Source organism: Tachypleus tridentatus, chromosome 2, assembly GCF_004210375.1.
Source record: "Tachypleus tridentatus isolate NWPU-2018 chromosome 2, ASM421037v1, whole genome shotgun sequence".
NCBI lineage: Eukaryota > Metazoa > Arthropoda > Merostomata > Xiphosura > Limulidae > Tachypleus > Tachypleus tridentatus.
The window spans coordinates 130,897,753-130,911,022 of NC_134826.1; the positions used below are offsets into that span (position 1 = coordinate 130,897,753).

Below are 13,270 nucleotides of genomic sequence, written 5' to 3' on the forward strand. Positions count from 1 at the left end.
CACAAAACATAAAAACACAAAATATTATACTTGTAGGAAGCAATTAATCTTATATTAAATAAAATAAAAATAATATAATCTTTTTTGGAACATCTCACATCAAGAATTTTACAAATGGGAGGTCTGTTTAAAAATAAACTTATTTACCGTATTTACATGAAACTTGTGTGTGTTTGCTCACTTCAAATATCAAATAAAAAGATAATTGTCATTGTTTTGATGAGTTAGAGAGTTTAGTTTCGCTATTCTTTTGATGTTGTAATTGAATTGCATTCTTAAGCCGTTTTAATCAATTTTCCCAAAAGGGGGCCAAAACCGCCCGAAAGGTTACCTGTTTTAGCCACTCACACCATTATATAATAGTGTATTATATGTCAATCATTCAATAGACACTAAAATGGCGTCACATAAAGGACACTTGACTTTGCAATTTATACTATCGTGACATCAGTAAAACGTGCGTATTGCATGAATCACGAGAAGAATTGTGCACTCTGTTGGCTACGATACAGCTTGACATATGAAATTCAAAAGCAAGAACTAAAAATATGTGTTACTTTTGTTTGCCCCCCGCTAGTACAGCGGTATGTCTCCGGATTTACAACGCTAAAATCAGGGGTTCGATTTCCCTCGGTGGGCTGAGCAGATAGCTGAATGTGGCTTTGCTATAAGAAAAAAAAAACTTTTGTTTTTATTTACTCTTGAAACAGAACACTTTCAAGGCCGCTGTGGAAATTCATCTAATAGCATATTATATGTTTAAACTATGTTTGTTAACCTGAAGAGGACCTAGGAGGATCGAAACATTGTTCTCTGCTTTGTTAATAAAAGTGTTATACCCATACCAACCGTTCTGAGATACATCTATACGTGTACGGCCTAGTAATTAGGGTTCTTGACTCGCAACTTGCGGGTCTCGGGCTCGAATCCAATCACCAAACATGCTCAACCTTTCAGCGATGGGGTCGTTATAATGTTTGTTTGTTTTTTAATTTCGTGCAAAGCGACACTAGGGCTATCTGCGCTAGTCATCTGCACCCAACTCCAACTCTTGGGCTACTATTTTATCAACGAATAGTGGGATTGATCGAAATTTGTAACGCCCTCACGGCTGAAAGGACGAGCATTTTTGATGTGACGGGGATTCGAATCCACGGATTACGAGTCGAGTGTCTTAACCATCTGGCCATGTCGGGCCTCATTATAATGAATGGTTAATTCAACTATTCGAAAAGAGTACAGCGATATTGAATATCTGCCTTACCTCTATTCTAAATGACAGACTGAAAGATATCATATATCATATATGGTCCTCCATTAGTTTTGCGCAAAGCTCAAACAGATATGTTTGCATATATACTTCAATCAATTTCTTCATTGACAACATGAAAATTATTTTGTTAGAAACGTACTCAAACTGTACAAAAAAAAGGTAAACAAGCAATATATATATTTACTTTATCTCTCTTTTTATGTTGATAATCTAAAAATAGTTTGTTAGAAATATACTGAGAAATGTTTAGCTGTTACAGAATGCAACTATTTCAGGTCGACTTTGAAGATTCAGTTCTCTATGATTCCAAGCTTAAGGTCCTAGAAGCAGACCTCACGCCTTCATCTTTGTCATCAGTGGCTATTCTGGACTCTCAAGATTCCTCTCCGTTTGACAGCCCCTCTCTTTACCCAGTGTAGGGAGGTGGGGTCCAGAAATACCACCCATCCCAGTAGCCTTGGAAAGGATAGCTCGAATTAAGAAAGAATCAAACTCATTAGGTAAGAATTGAGAAGTTGTTTACATTCATGTTTCAACCATTGTATATCGTGACGTGACCACTGTATATCGTGACGTAATTTTACGCGTTTACTTTTCCTTCTGTTATTTTAATTTTCAAATTAACATACTGTGAACAAAATCTTAATTTTGCTTGAGGAATAGAGTTCGAAAAGGTCAATAGTAATAAACTCGAAAAGATGAAACAAATTGTTAGCCCATCTTTTGTTTTTCTCACGAACTAAAGAACTTGGCTGAAGTCGATGTAACTTTAAGACCGAAGTATTCGTCCAGTATGTTAAACCACGTCTCTCTCTCTCTTGACTGGCCCAACGTGGCCGAGTGGCCAGAGCTCTCGATTCGCAATCTGAGGGTTGCGGGTTCGAATCCCCATCCCATTAAATACTTTTGTTCTTTCAGCCATAGGGACATTGTAAAGGCCGATCAATCCCACTATTTATCGGTAAAAGAGTAGCCCAACAGTTAGCGGTGGATGGTGGTTACCAGCTACCTTCCTTCTAGTTTTATACCGCTAAATTATGGACCACTAGTGCATATAACCCTCGTGTAGCTTTACGCGAAATTCAAAGCAAATCACAAAAATCATCTCTCTCTCGAGAAATTAAGAAAAATGTAAAACGTCAAAGAAATAATGCAAGAAACCTAATAACACGAAGCTTTTCTTAAAGATTTTATTAGAGATAGTTTGCAGGAAATATGTGTTCAAAGGTTTCTTGAACTAAATTAAGTGACCAATTGCAAAACAAACATAAGACAATACTTAGAGTTTAAAGAATCGATCAAACGCTATGTTATAAAATGCAGTACAATATTAATCTGAAAACATAATAGAGCCAGACTACTTATTATTATTGTATTATCAAAGTATTTCTTAATGATGCCTTTGATCATGTACATCAGTTTCATTAGCTTATTAATCGTTATTTTTCGAAGAAATATTGTAGTAGAACAGAAAAATAAGATGTCATTTGGGTCGAATGTATTATAGCACAAAACAAATGCATTCTGCCTGTTGAATAATGTCGTAATGTTTTGAGACGAGTTCTTTCTGAGAAAAACTCCAACAGAAATACACAGAAAAAATAATGTGTACGTCATACAGGCGAAAGCTTTCATAACGAAATTGCTCGTTTTGGTTTTTCTGTCTTTATGTTTTCTGCGCGTTTGTTTGTTTTTTGAATTTCCCGCAAAGCTACTCGAGGGCTATCTGCTCTAGCCGTCCCTAATTTAGCAGTATAAAACTAGAGGGAAGGCAGCTAGTCATCACCACTCATCGACAACTCTTGGGCTACTCTTTTACCAACGAATAGTGGGGATTGACCGTCACATTATAAAGCTCCCACGGGTGAAAGGGCGAGCATGTTTGGTGCGACCGGGATTCGAACCCACGACCCTCGAATTACGAATCGAACGCCTTAACACACTTGGCTATGCCGGGCCCATTTTTTGTGCGTCTATACAGTTAGCATGTTCTGTAAAATGAAATTAGAACGATAGATAAACTGGAAGTTGAACAAGGAATTTTAAACTAATTTCAATTTTGTTGTATTTTATTGTGTATGAGACGTGACATTGAATTATCTATTGTCTTTGTTGTTCTAAACAAAGCAGAGAGTTGCATAATTTCATTTTTAATAGTTCATTTAATTAATTATAATTAAACCAATCAACTAGCTGCAATATACATGTACCCTGCCGAAAATATTTAAGGAATAATCAGAGATTTCTGACTTCTACATATGACTCGGTACATTTATAAAATACAAGTGTAAAGGAACCATTAATGTGTGAATGTCTACTGTTTCAGTCTACTTTTATGAATCTTCGTTTCCTACTACACTCTTTCAAGCCAATGAATTGTCAGAAAACGTTTGTTAATAACACGTATGATCACCTCAGGAATTCACTGAAGCCGTACATCGATTTGATAAACTTAAAACGAGTAGACTGGTGGATTGCTGAGGAAATATGTGCTCGCTTCTTGATGAGAGTTGGTTCCAGTTCATCGAGATAAACCACGCGCTGCCACGCGATTCCTAAGCAACTGATGTATTCAATAACGTTCATGTTTGTGCTGGACATTCCATTCACTAAGAAGTTGATAAGGAACTTACATTGTAAGAGTGCATGTTATCACCCATTGGAAGCAGTTTCTGACCATTTGCACCTACTATTTCCTTTGATGGTTGTTTTAAAAGCCAATAAAATCTCCTCCTTGACAAAACTTTACGAGTGTCGTTTAGAACAGAAATTCTTATAAATTTTTACAATCCATTTTTTACTTTGTTCTATTTATTCACCTACTAAGAAGAAAACTTGACCTGCGCAGTAGATTTGGTACTTTCATAAAGACTCGTTTTAGCTCAGAAACAGCCATGATTTATCTTTGACATAGATTTATACTTTGATTTTATCTGAGCGAAAACTAAAGTTTCGTTTAGTCTTATCTTCAGCTTTTATTTATTTATTTTTTATTTTCATTTTTTTCTTTAAGGAAGAGATTTTTTTTTCTTGCAGAATTGTCTCATTCAGTCTGTTGGTAATAAACAAAATATGTGTTTTCACTTACCAAATCCTCAAACCTCTCGTTATTACGGCGATACAATACTTGTAGGTATGTGTGTGTGTGTATTCTCAGGTTTACTGATTTCCCCACAGAATAACTGGAAGGTCGCCAGAAAATGTTTATATATAACTGAGCAAAATTGAAATTTCTCATATCCGTCTAGAATTCCAACAAAAGAAAGACTAGGCGCAATATGTCACACAGTGAAACAATCTTTGTTCCAGTACTCATAAACAACAAAATTTATAAGGGTAAATTAATTTTGACACCTTTATTGGATTTGTAGATTAAATGAGTATTTGCAATAACCGGCAATATTTATCTTAATCAACTATTTCCAGACTAAGAAAATGTGGCATTATATAAGAATAATAACAATGTCTTTCTTCTCAGGACAGTGGCGCCACCCATGTGACTTATGATCACTCTCACTTCAAAATAAGGGAAGTTGTATCCCTGGAATATCATATGACTTGACATTATAAAATATCTATGTCCTTTCTATTCAGTATGCGATATACTGCAACAATATTTCACGAGAAAGTACACGTGATATCTTAATTCAATGATCTGATTCTGTGAGTAACAAGAATGAAAGGAACTTAGGGGCTCTCTTGACTGACTCTCACTGAAATTTTCAACTTTTATATTACCTAAAGGGATAGGGAACGTATAATATACTTGCACAACTTATATGCTTCAGAGTCTGACACCTCTTGTAAAAAACAATATAATGGGGAAAAAAGCAAACAACTTCACAGTTCGACTCACAAAACGATATGGATTTATTAGGGCATTCAACATGTTGTTTTAAAAACCCTGTGTTCTACAGATTTACAAATACATTAATGCAACTTCTAATTGTAACACCACTAAATGTAAAAACGGCTGGTTTGGGTTGAGAAATTTTTATGTAGAGGAGCGAACAACGTCATCGTCGGTCATCGTCAGGTTCACAAAGAAAGAAAGAAGTAACTGACTGATAGCTGACCACATGTTTGAACAGGGTTGTGTAACTGAGTGTAGGAATATAGAGGGTGTGCTTAAATGTTTGAATATATATATTTTAGTATAGGTATAAAGGTGTTCCTTTGTATTGGTTTATTTTGGGCTTGAGTTACTGTATAAGTAAGGCTTATTTAATTTTGCGTTTGTTTATGTTTGTTTCTTTATTTAGTATTTGAATGTTTTCTATGGTTATGTTGTGTTTATTTGATTTGCAGTGTTCGAAAATATGTAAAGGTGACTTTTTGTGTTCTTTGAATCTGTTTTTCATTTTTCTACTTGTTTCTCCAATATAAAAGTCGTGGCAGTTATCACATTGTATTTTATAAATAATGTTGGTGTGGTGTTTGTCAATGTAGTTTTTACATAGTATAGACCTTAGTTTTGCGCCTGGTTTTTAAATAAATTTGGTATTAACTGGAATTTCGTATTTTGTTACTAGTTTTTGCGAAATGTTGGTTATTTTTCTGCTGATGTCAGGAATATACAGTATGCAGCAGTATGCAAAAAAGGCTTAACTGGATATATTTAAATCCGGTGAACCTTTTGCAGCGAATCGTACCCAAAGACCCCAAGAACAAACCACATGTAATTTGTATACGTGGCCTTTTTGACAAGGTAAAAAAAAAATTGTTTCCTTTACTGTAATCTCACTTCATTGTCTATACTGAATCGACACAGTTACTGTGGTCTAAACAACGAAATATATTTTATGATGAGGGAAAAACAGTGAAATAATTCCAGTTTTCCTATATTACAATTCAAAACATTTCAAAACTGTGTTCATAATGATATGGTTTGTCCAAGCATATACAAAATAAAGTTATCAAAATGTCATTAATATTTGAAGAGATTGCTGTAAAATGGTGCAAAGATCCATAATCGTGATCAACAAGACGGTCCCCCAACGCTGATAACTCTTGTTAACAAATGTCATATGACTCTCTAGAACATGAACTCGGTTGTCAGGAAAAAAGTGCAAATAAAGAACCGTAGCGTAAAAATCAGTTACGAAACATAAGGCCATTGAATTCAAATCACTGTCTGAAATGTTTATAAAACTTAGCTGTCTTCTATTATATTGCCCCCCAGGGCACAGACGTATGACTATGGACCTATACTGCTAGAAACCGAGTTTCGATATCCGTGATGGGCAGAGCACAAACAGCCATTTGTGTAGCCTTGTGCTTAATAACGAGACAAACAATTTTGATATATTACAACACTGCAGCTTTGAGTGTGTGTGTGTGTGTGTTTTTTCGTATAGCAAAGCCACAAAGGGCTATCTGCTCAGCCCACCTCAGCTTTGAACAAAACAAGTACATATTTCGGATTTTTCGGTGAGACAATGATCTCGAACTAAATAATTCGTTCCTCTAAATCAGGAAACCGTGTTAAACGATTTCATGACTCTTTTGAAAACCTAGTAACAGTGTATGTTTTTTAAATAACTCCCCAAGTTTTGTATGTGACAGAGTTAACCAGCACGTCAGCTAATTTGCAGAGAGAATCCCCCATTTGTAAGTAGGTGTGTCCAGCTTATAGGCCCATCTGTATAGAGTCAATCTTCCCAGATAACCTCCCATTTGTATTATAGTGTCACCCACGATGTCAGTCAAACTAGCTAAAGTATTTCCATTCGTATGGCAAGGTTACTCAACATGTCATCCACTTCACCTGGTGAACCTCAATTTATACGACAGTGGTGTCCAACAGGCTGATCAATGTGTATAGAAAAAGTCTTGCTATTTATATGGAAGTGTTAGCCAGTCTGTCAGTCAGTCTGCCAAGAAAATCCCAATTTACCTGGCAATGCTACTCGAATGCTAATCTGTCTAGAAAAAGAAAATCTCCATTTTTATGGCAGATTTGACTCGTCTGTCAGCTAATCTGCATAAAGAATAACCCTATTTGTATGACAGCGTGAAACCTAGTCTGTCTAGAAAATTTTCATTTGTAAGGCATTGTTAACAAGCAGGTCAGTATCTATATCTAAATAATTTCCCATCTGTATGGCAGCTTTACCCAGCAGGGCAGCCAATCCTTATATAGTCTCCATATATTGCATGGCAGTTCCAGACAACCTCCCCCTTTTGTATGGCAATGTTACCCACTATGTCAGGTGATCAGTTTTAGACAACCTCCCCCTTTTGTATGGCAATGTTACCCAGCATGTCAGCTGATCAGTTTTAGACAACCTCCCCTTTTTGTATGGCAATGTTACCCACTATGTCAGGTGATCAGTTCTAGACAACCTCCCCCTTTTGTGTGGCAATGTTACCCAGCATGTCAGCTAATCAGTTTTAGACAACCTCCCCCTTTTGTATGGCAATGTTACCCACTATGTCAGGTGATCAGTTTTAGACAACCTCCCCCTTTTGTATGGCAATGTTACCCAGCATGTCAGCTGATCAGTTTTAGACAACCTCCCCCTTTTGTATGGCAATGTTACCCAGCATGTCAGCTGATCAGTTTTAGACAACCTCCCCTTTTGTATGAAAATGTTACCCACTATGTCAGGTGATCAGTTTTAGACAACCTCTCCCTTTTGTATGGCAATGTTACCCAGCATGTCAGCTAATCAGTTTTAGACAACCTCCCCTTTTGTATGTCAGATTATCATTAACCAGCATATCAGCAATCTGTATAGAGAATCTTCTGTTTTGGTACAGTATTATTATCAAACAGGCATATAAATATATTTAGGTAAATTACTAGCTTTGTATGACAGTTTTAACAAGGGATTCAGCCAATACGCCTGGGCATTCTTTTGTTACAGACCTACACAGCAAATAAGTCGAAGTTAACACGTGTCTTTATTTTAAAATAACGAGAAACTAAACTGCCATTCAATTAACCATTGTCGAACCCGCGACCCTCAGATCACGAGTCGCGCGCCTTAACACGCTTGGCCATGCCGGGCCACCATTTTTAATCAAAAGTAAAACATCTTGGAATCTCGTGCTCCATGCTAAGCATTATAACTCGTCGTCTGGGGCATCTAATGTTATCTCGTGTCACCATGGCAACAAAGAGCATAAATGTCTGAGGAGTATGAGAACTGTTAATTCAGAAAGAAAAAGAAAAACGCAAGAACCAATAAACAGATAAATGTTTTTGAGCTTTGTTATTGGTTATATTTTTAACCAATTGTATCTTAAAATAGAAGTTTGCTTTAATGCAAAGATATATATATATATATATATATATATATAGCGCCAAAATCCTTTGTGACAGATCTATATATGTATATCGCATGGTTATTTTTATAAACGCATTCAAACCTCGAGGAACAATTAAGAAACACTGCTTGATTTTCAGATTGGTTGGATGGTTGTTTCGCGTTTATTGGCGCAAAGAAACTAGACTATCTGCGTCCGATTTCCAGATATAACAGAAAATAGTTAAATATATTTAAAGTAGTTTATACATATCACATGAGTGAATCGAAGTGTCATATACTTGTAACCTTACATTTACATAGCATATTTGATGAAGTTAAAGAACTAAGAAATTATTTTGTGAACTCATCACTAGAGGGCTCTGTCATAATGATAAATATTTTATTTAAATGAAGCATATTTTTAAACAATTATATCATTTTATAGTTTATTATATATTTTCCTCGAATATTTTATATCAATTGACACCAGGTGTCGAAAGCAAGGAACAAGTTAAATAAATAGGCGAAAAATTTTGCGTTTAATTTAAACCAAGGTCATGATATATCAAGCCATATTTACCGCTATACCAGAGGTAAAAGTGCCCTCTATGTTTAAGCACAAGTCACTAAGTGTAAATATTTTCCATACTTGTGTCGTCGACGCAGAACACGTAAATAAAGTTTCTTTATTTTCAAATTACCTTTTGAATAATTTTCTAAAGTTTTAAATAATAAGTTACAACTAGTAATATCTTTATGTCACAGTTCAAATTTAAAAACAAAATAGCTAATATGAGCCAGACGAATTTTTCTCATCTTTTACAAAGATGCCCCAGATCAGTATAAAAGGCCCAGCATGGCTAGGCGGATTAAAGCGTTCGACTCGTAACCTGAGAGTCGTGGGTTCGAATCCCCGTCGCACGAAACATGCTCGCCCTTACAGCCGTAGGGGCGTTATAATATGACGGTCAATTCCTCTGTTTGTTGGTAAAAGAGTAGTCCAAGAGTTAGCGGTAGGTGGTGATGGCTAACTGTCTTACCTCTAGTCTTACACTGCTAAATTATTGACGGCTAGCGCAGATATCCCTCGTGTAGATTTGCGCGAAATAAAAAACAAACAAACAAACAGTCATTCTGCAAATATTGACACATCATTATGGTGAATTGAAAAAAAAATTACACCAATACCATAGATAAGTATTATTAATACGTGTTTGTTTCGTACAAAGCTGTACAAGGGATGTCTGCATCAGACGTTCCTAATTTTGAACTGTAAGACTAGAGGGAAACGTTATAAATTAGTAAGAGGTTTACCGAGAGGACGGATAAGCCGGAGTTATTTTATCGAGGCCCATATCCCACCGGGAGGCCCACGAGAGCAGTAGACAGTTGTGTCTAGAACGTATCATATCAGTACTGAATGTTTAAGTAACCATAAATCATGCCTTTAATCACGTATACGTGTACATGGCATCATTGCAACTAATAGTTGGTGTTTAGTACTTACCAACTCTTCCCCAAGGTCTGTAATACACTGCTGGCCAAAATATTAAGGCCAATGAACATAAAGAAAAAATATGCATTTTGCGTTGTTAGACTCAACCACTTATTTGAGTAGAGCTTCGAAAGATGAAAATAAGAAAAGGGAAAATAAAAATAAAAAACTTTTTTAGCATTTAATAGGGAAAATGTGAACACTGCGAAATTAGCCTAAATACTCGCTGGTCAAAAGTTTAAGACTATACTTAAATGAAGCGTTAATCGGTAAACACGTAACGAAATTTAGTCATTTGTGTTCAAGCACTAGCGTTGTCAACATCTTCCACTGACATTCACTGTGTAAAATTGGGTAGAAAAATAGCAAAGGCTAAAATGTTGTCAGAGTTGAGAACGTGGCAGAATTGTCAAGCTGCAAAGGCATGGTCTATCTCAACGTGCCATCGTTGGTGACATTGGGCGTTATAAAACTGCTGTTGCAAATTTCTTAAAATACCCTAAGGGACACGGAACGAGAATTTCAAGTGGTCGGCCCGAGAAAATTTCGCCGGCGTTGACCAGGAGGATTCGATGGGTTGTCCGGCAAGAAACCAGCCGATCGTCGAACCAGATTAAGGCCCTTACGGACGCAGAATGCAGCTCAAGAACAATAAGATGGCATCTTCGAGAGAAAGGCTTTAAAAACCGTAAACGTCTCCAAAGGCCACGCCTCCTTTCACAACATGAAACAGCTCGGTTAAACTTTGCTGAGAAGCACCAAACATGGGACGTAGAAAGGTGGGCGAAGGTTTTTTTTATCTGATGAGAAAATATTTAACCTGGATGGTCCAGATGGCTTCCAACGTTACTGGCAAGATAAGGATATCCTACCGGAGACATTTTCTACACGACACAGTGGAGGAGGTTCTATCATGATCTGGGATGCTTTCTCCTTCCATGGAACAATGGAGCTTCAGGTTATACAGGGGCGTCAAACAGCAGCTGGCTACATTGGCATGTTGGAGAGAGCATCCTTATTGACCGAAAGTCTTCGCTTGTTTGGAAGTGACTGGATCTTTCAGCAGGACAACGCTGCAATCCACAATGCCCGCAGGACAAATTACTTTTTTTATGGCGAATAACGTAAGTCATTTGGACCATACAGCGTGTTCACCCGAACTGAACCCCATTGAAAATGTTTGGGGATGGATGGCAAGGGAAGTCTATAGAAATAGAAGTTAATTCCAGACCGTGCATGATCTCCGTGAAGCCATCTTCACCACTTAGAATGACATTCCAGCCAGCCTTCTGGAAACGCTTATATTGACCATGTTAAAGCGAATGTTTGAAGTTATTCGCAATGACGGCCGTGCAACTCACTACTGAGACCTCTTGTTGGGCATTTCCTACCCTGTTTAGGATTTCTTTTTTGTATGGTCTTAAACTTTTGACCAGCTTGTATTAAGGCTAATTTCATAGTGTTCGCATTTTTCCTATTAAATGCTAAAAAAGTTTCTTGTTTTTATTTTCCATTTTCTTATTTTCATGTTTCAAAGCTTTACTCAAATTAGTGGTTGAGTCAAACAACGTAAAATGCATATTTTTTCTTTATGTTCATTGGCCTTAAGTTTTGGCTAGCAGTGTAGCTTTGGGCATCCCTGAATATGTATATTACGTTATACAAAACATTCAGATCAAGTAAATACCAAAGAACTAAGTCAAGTATATCAAGTAAGTCAGAGAACTGAGAAATTACTTTATGAAGTCATCACTAGGGAGCTCTGTAATAAAGTTAAATATTTTATTTAAATGCAGCATACATTTAAACAAGTACATCATTTTATAACTCATTAATTATATTTTTACAGTATTTTATATCGATATTAAAAAAGAAAAAACAGATGTTTAACTGTAGCTGTATATTTAGTTGTCCGAAACTTGCAGTCTGAGAAGCGAAACGAATTTCTAACCACTATGTATCGACCTGATTACTTTATTCTTAACACAAAGTGTGGTCGAAAGGACTGTTTTGGCCACAAAGTGACACTTAACAGAGAACTGCCCAGCACGGCCAGGTGATTAGGGCACTTGACTCGTAATCTGAAGATTGCAGGCTCGAATCTCCGTAACACCAAACACGCTTGCCCTTTCAGCCGTAGGGGCGTTATAATGTGACATAATGCAAATACGCTATAAATTATTAGATTAACAAATGACCAATTTTTATTTTTTGTTATACAAATGCTTAATAATGCTTAATAAGTACTTAATAATTAGTTTAGAATGTTTCTGTTACCTCCAAGTGTATCATTATTGTTTTTATATTTAATATAACACTATGATAATAAAAATCTCCTGATGCGTTTAATCTGTGCAACTGGCTACAGTAAACAAGAATGCAATAAAAATGTTATATTTGCATTAGAATATGTTTATTATAAGATGTTTATTATAATATAATACTGTAACACTAAGTAAGATGTTTATTATAATATAATACTGTAACACTAAGTAAGATGTTCATTATAATATAATACTGTAACACTAAGTAAGATGTTTATTATAATATAATATTGTAACACTAAGTAAGATGTTTATTCCAATACTGGTAGCGGTTTTTCGCAGTGTTAATATCCGCAGCTCAGCCAACAATAAACCAGTTTTTTAACTCTGTGAGTAACCAAACTTTTGATCTAACTTCTCATTTCATAAACATCTGACACATAATTCATGCAATATTTATGTTTGTGTGCTTATATATTTATAAGCACATACATACGTGTGTGTGTGTGTGTTTATAGCATTTAAAAATTCAATGATTTTTTTTTTAATTTATTATTTATGTCAGCGCCTATAATAGCACCTTTAAATTTAAAAATATCTAGTGTCTATTTCTCACAAATAAGGAATTCAAAATTTCGCAGTAACAAAAAGCAAAAATTTCTAGTGGTACAGTCGAAAGCTTATAATAATCTAAAAACGTTTTTTTTTTGCTATAAATGTAAAAAACATTTATGCGATTAAGAGTAATTGCAATATGTTAAATATGTATAGTAGCATAAGCACAATACGTAAAGTTCGTGCTACGTGTTTTAGCGCCATCTCTTGGACATTATTGAATAAAAAAAATAAAATTCTCTAAAGTTATTTTTGAATTAGTTTCCACCACAGTTTCTGAATATGTTCATAAATCAAACGCGAATTTTAAAATTTATAACATTTTCGGTTCATTTCGAATGCCTAACCCTTTAAGAAAACCTCACTTCAT

At 35.7% G+C, this 13,270-nt stretch overlaps 1 protein-coding gene across 3 annotated transcripts in view; it reads left to right on the forward strand.

Annotated features, from left to right (window-relative positions):
* Window positions 1–13,270, forward strand: part of LOC143245105 (patj homolog) — a 548,212-nt gene that overhangs the window by 534,042 nt on the left and 900 nt on the right. For all 3 annotated transcript variants that reach the window (XM_076490994.1, XM_076490998.1, XM_076490997.1), the window contains one exon: window positions 1,549–1,773. In XM_076490994.1, coding sequence (XP_076347109.1) covers window positions 1,549–1,692 — 144 coding nt within the window. In that variant the 3' untranslated portion in view covers window positions 1,693–1,773. The remainder of the gene's footprint in view (window positions 1–1,548; window positions 1,774–13,270) is intronic.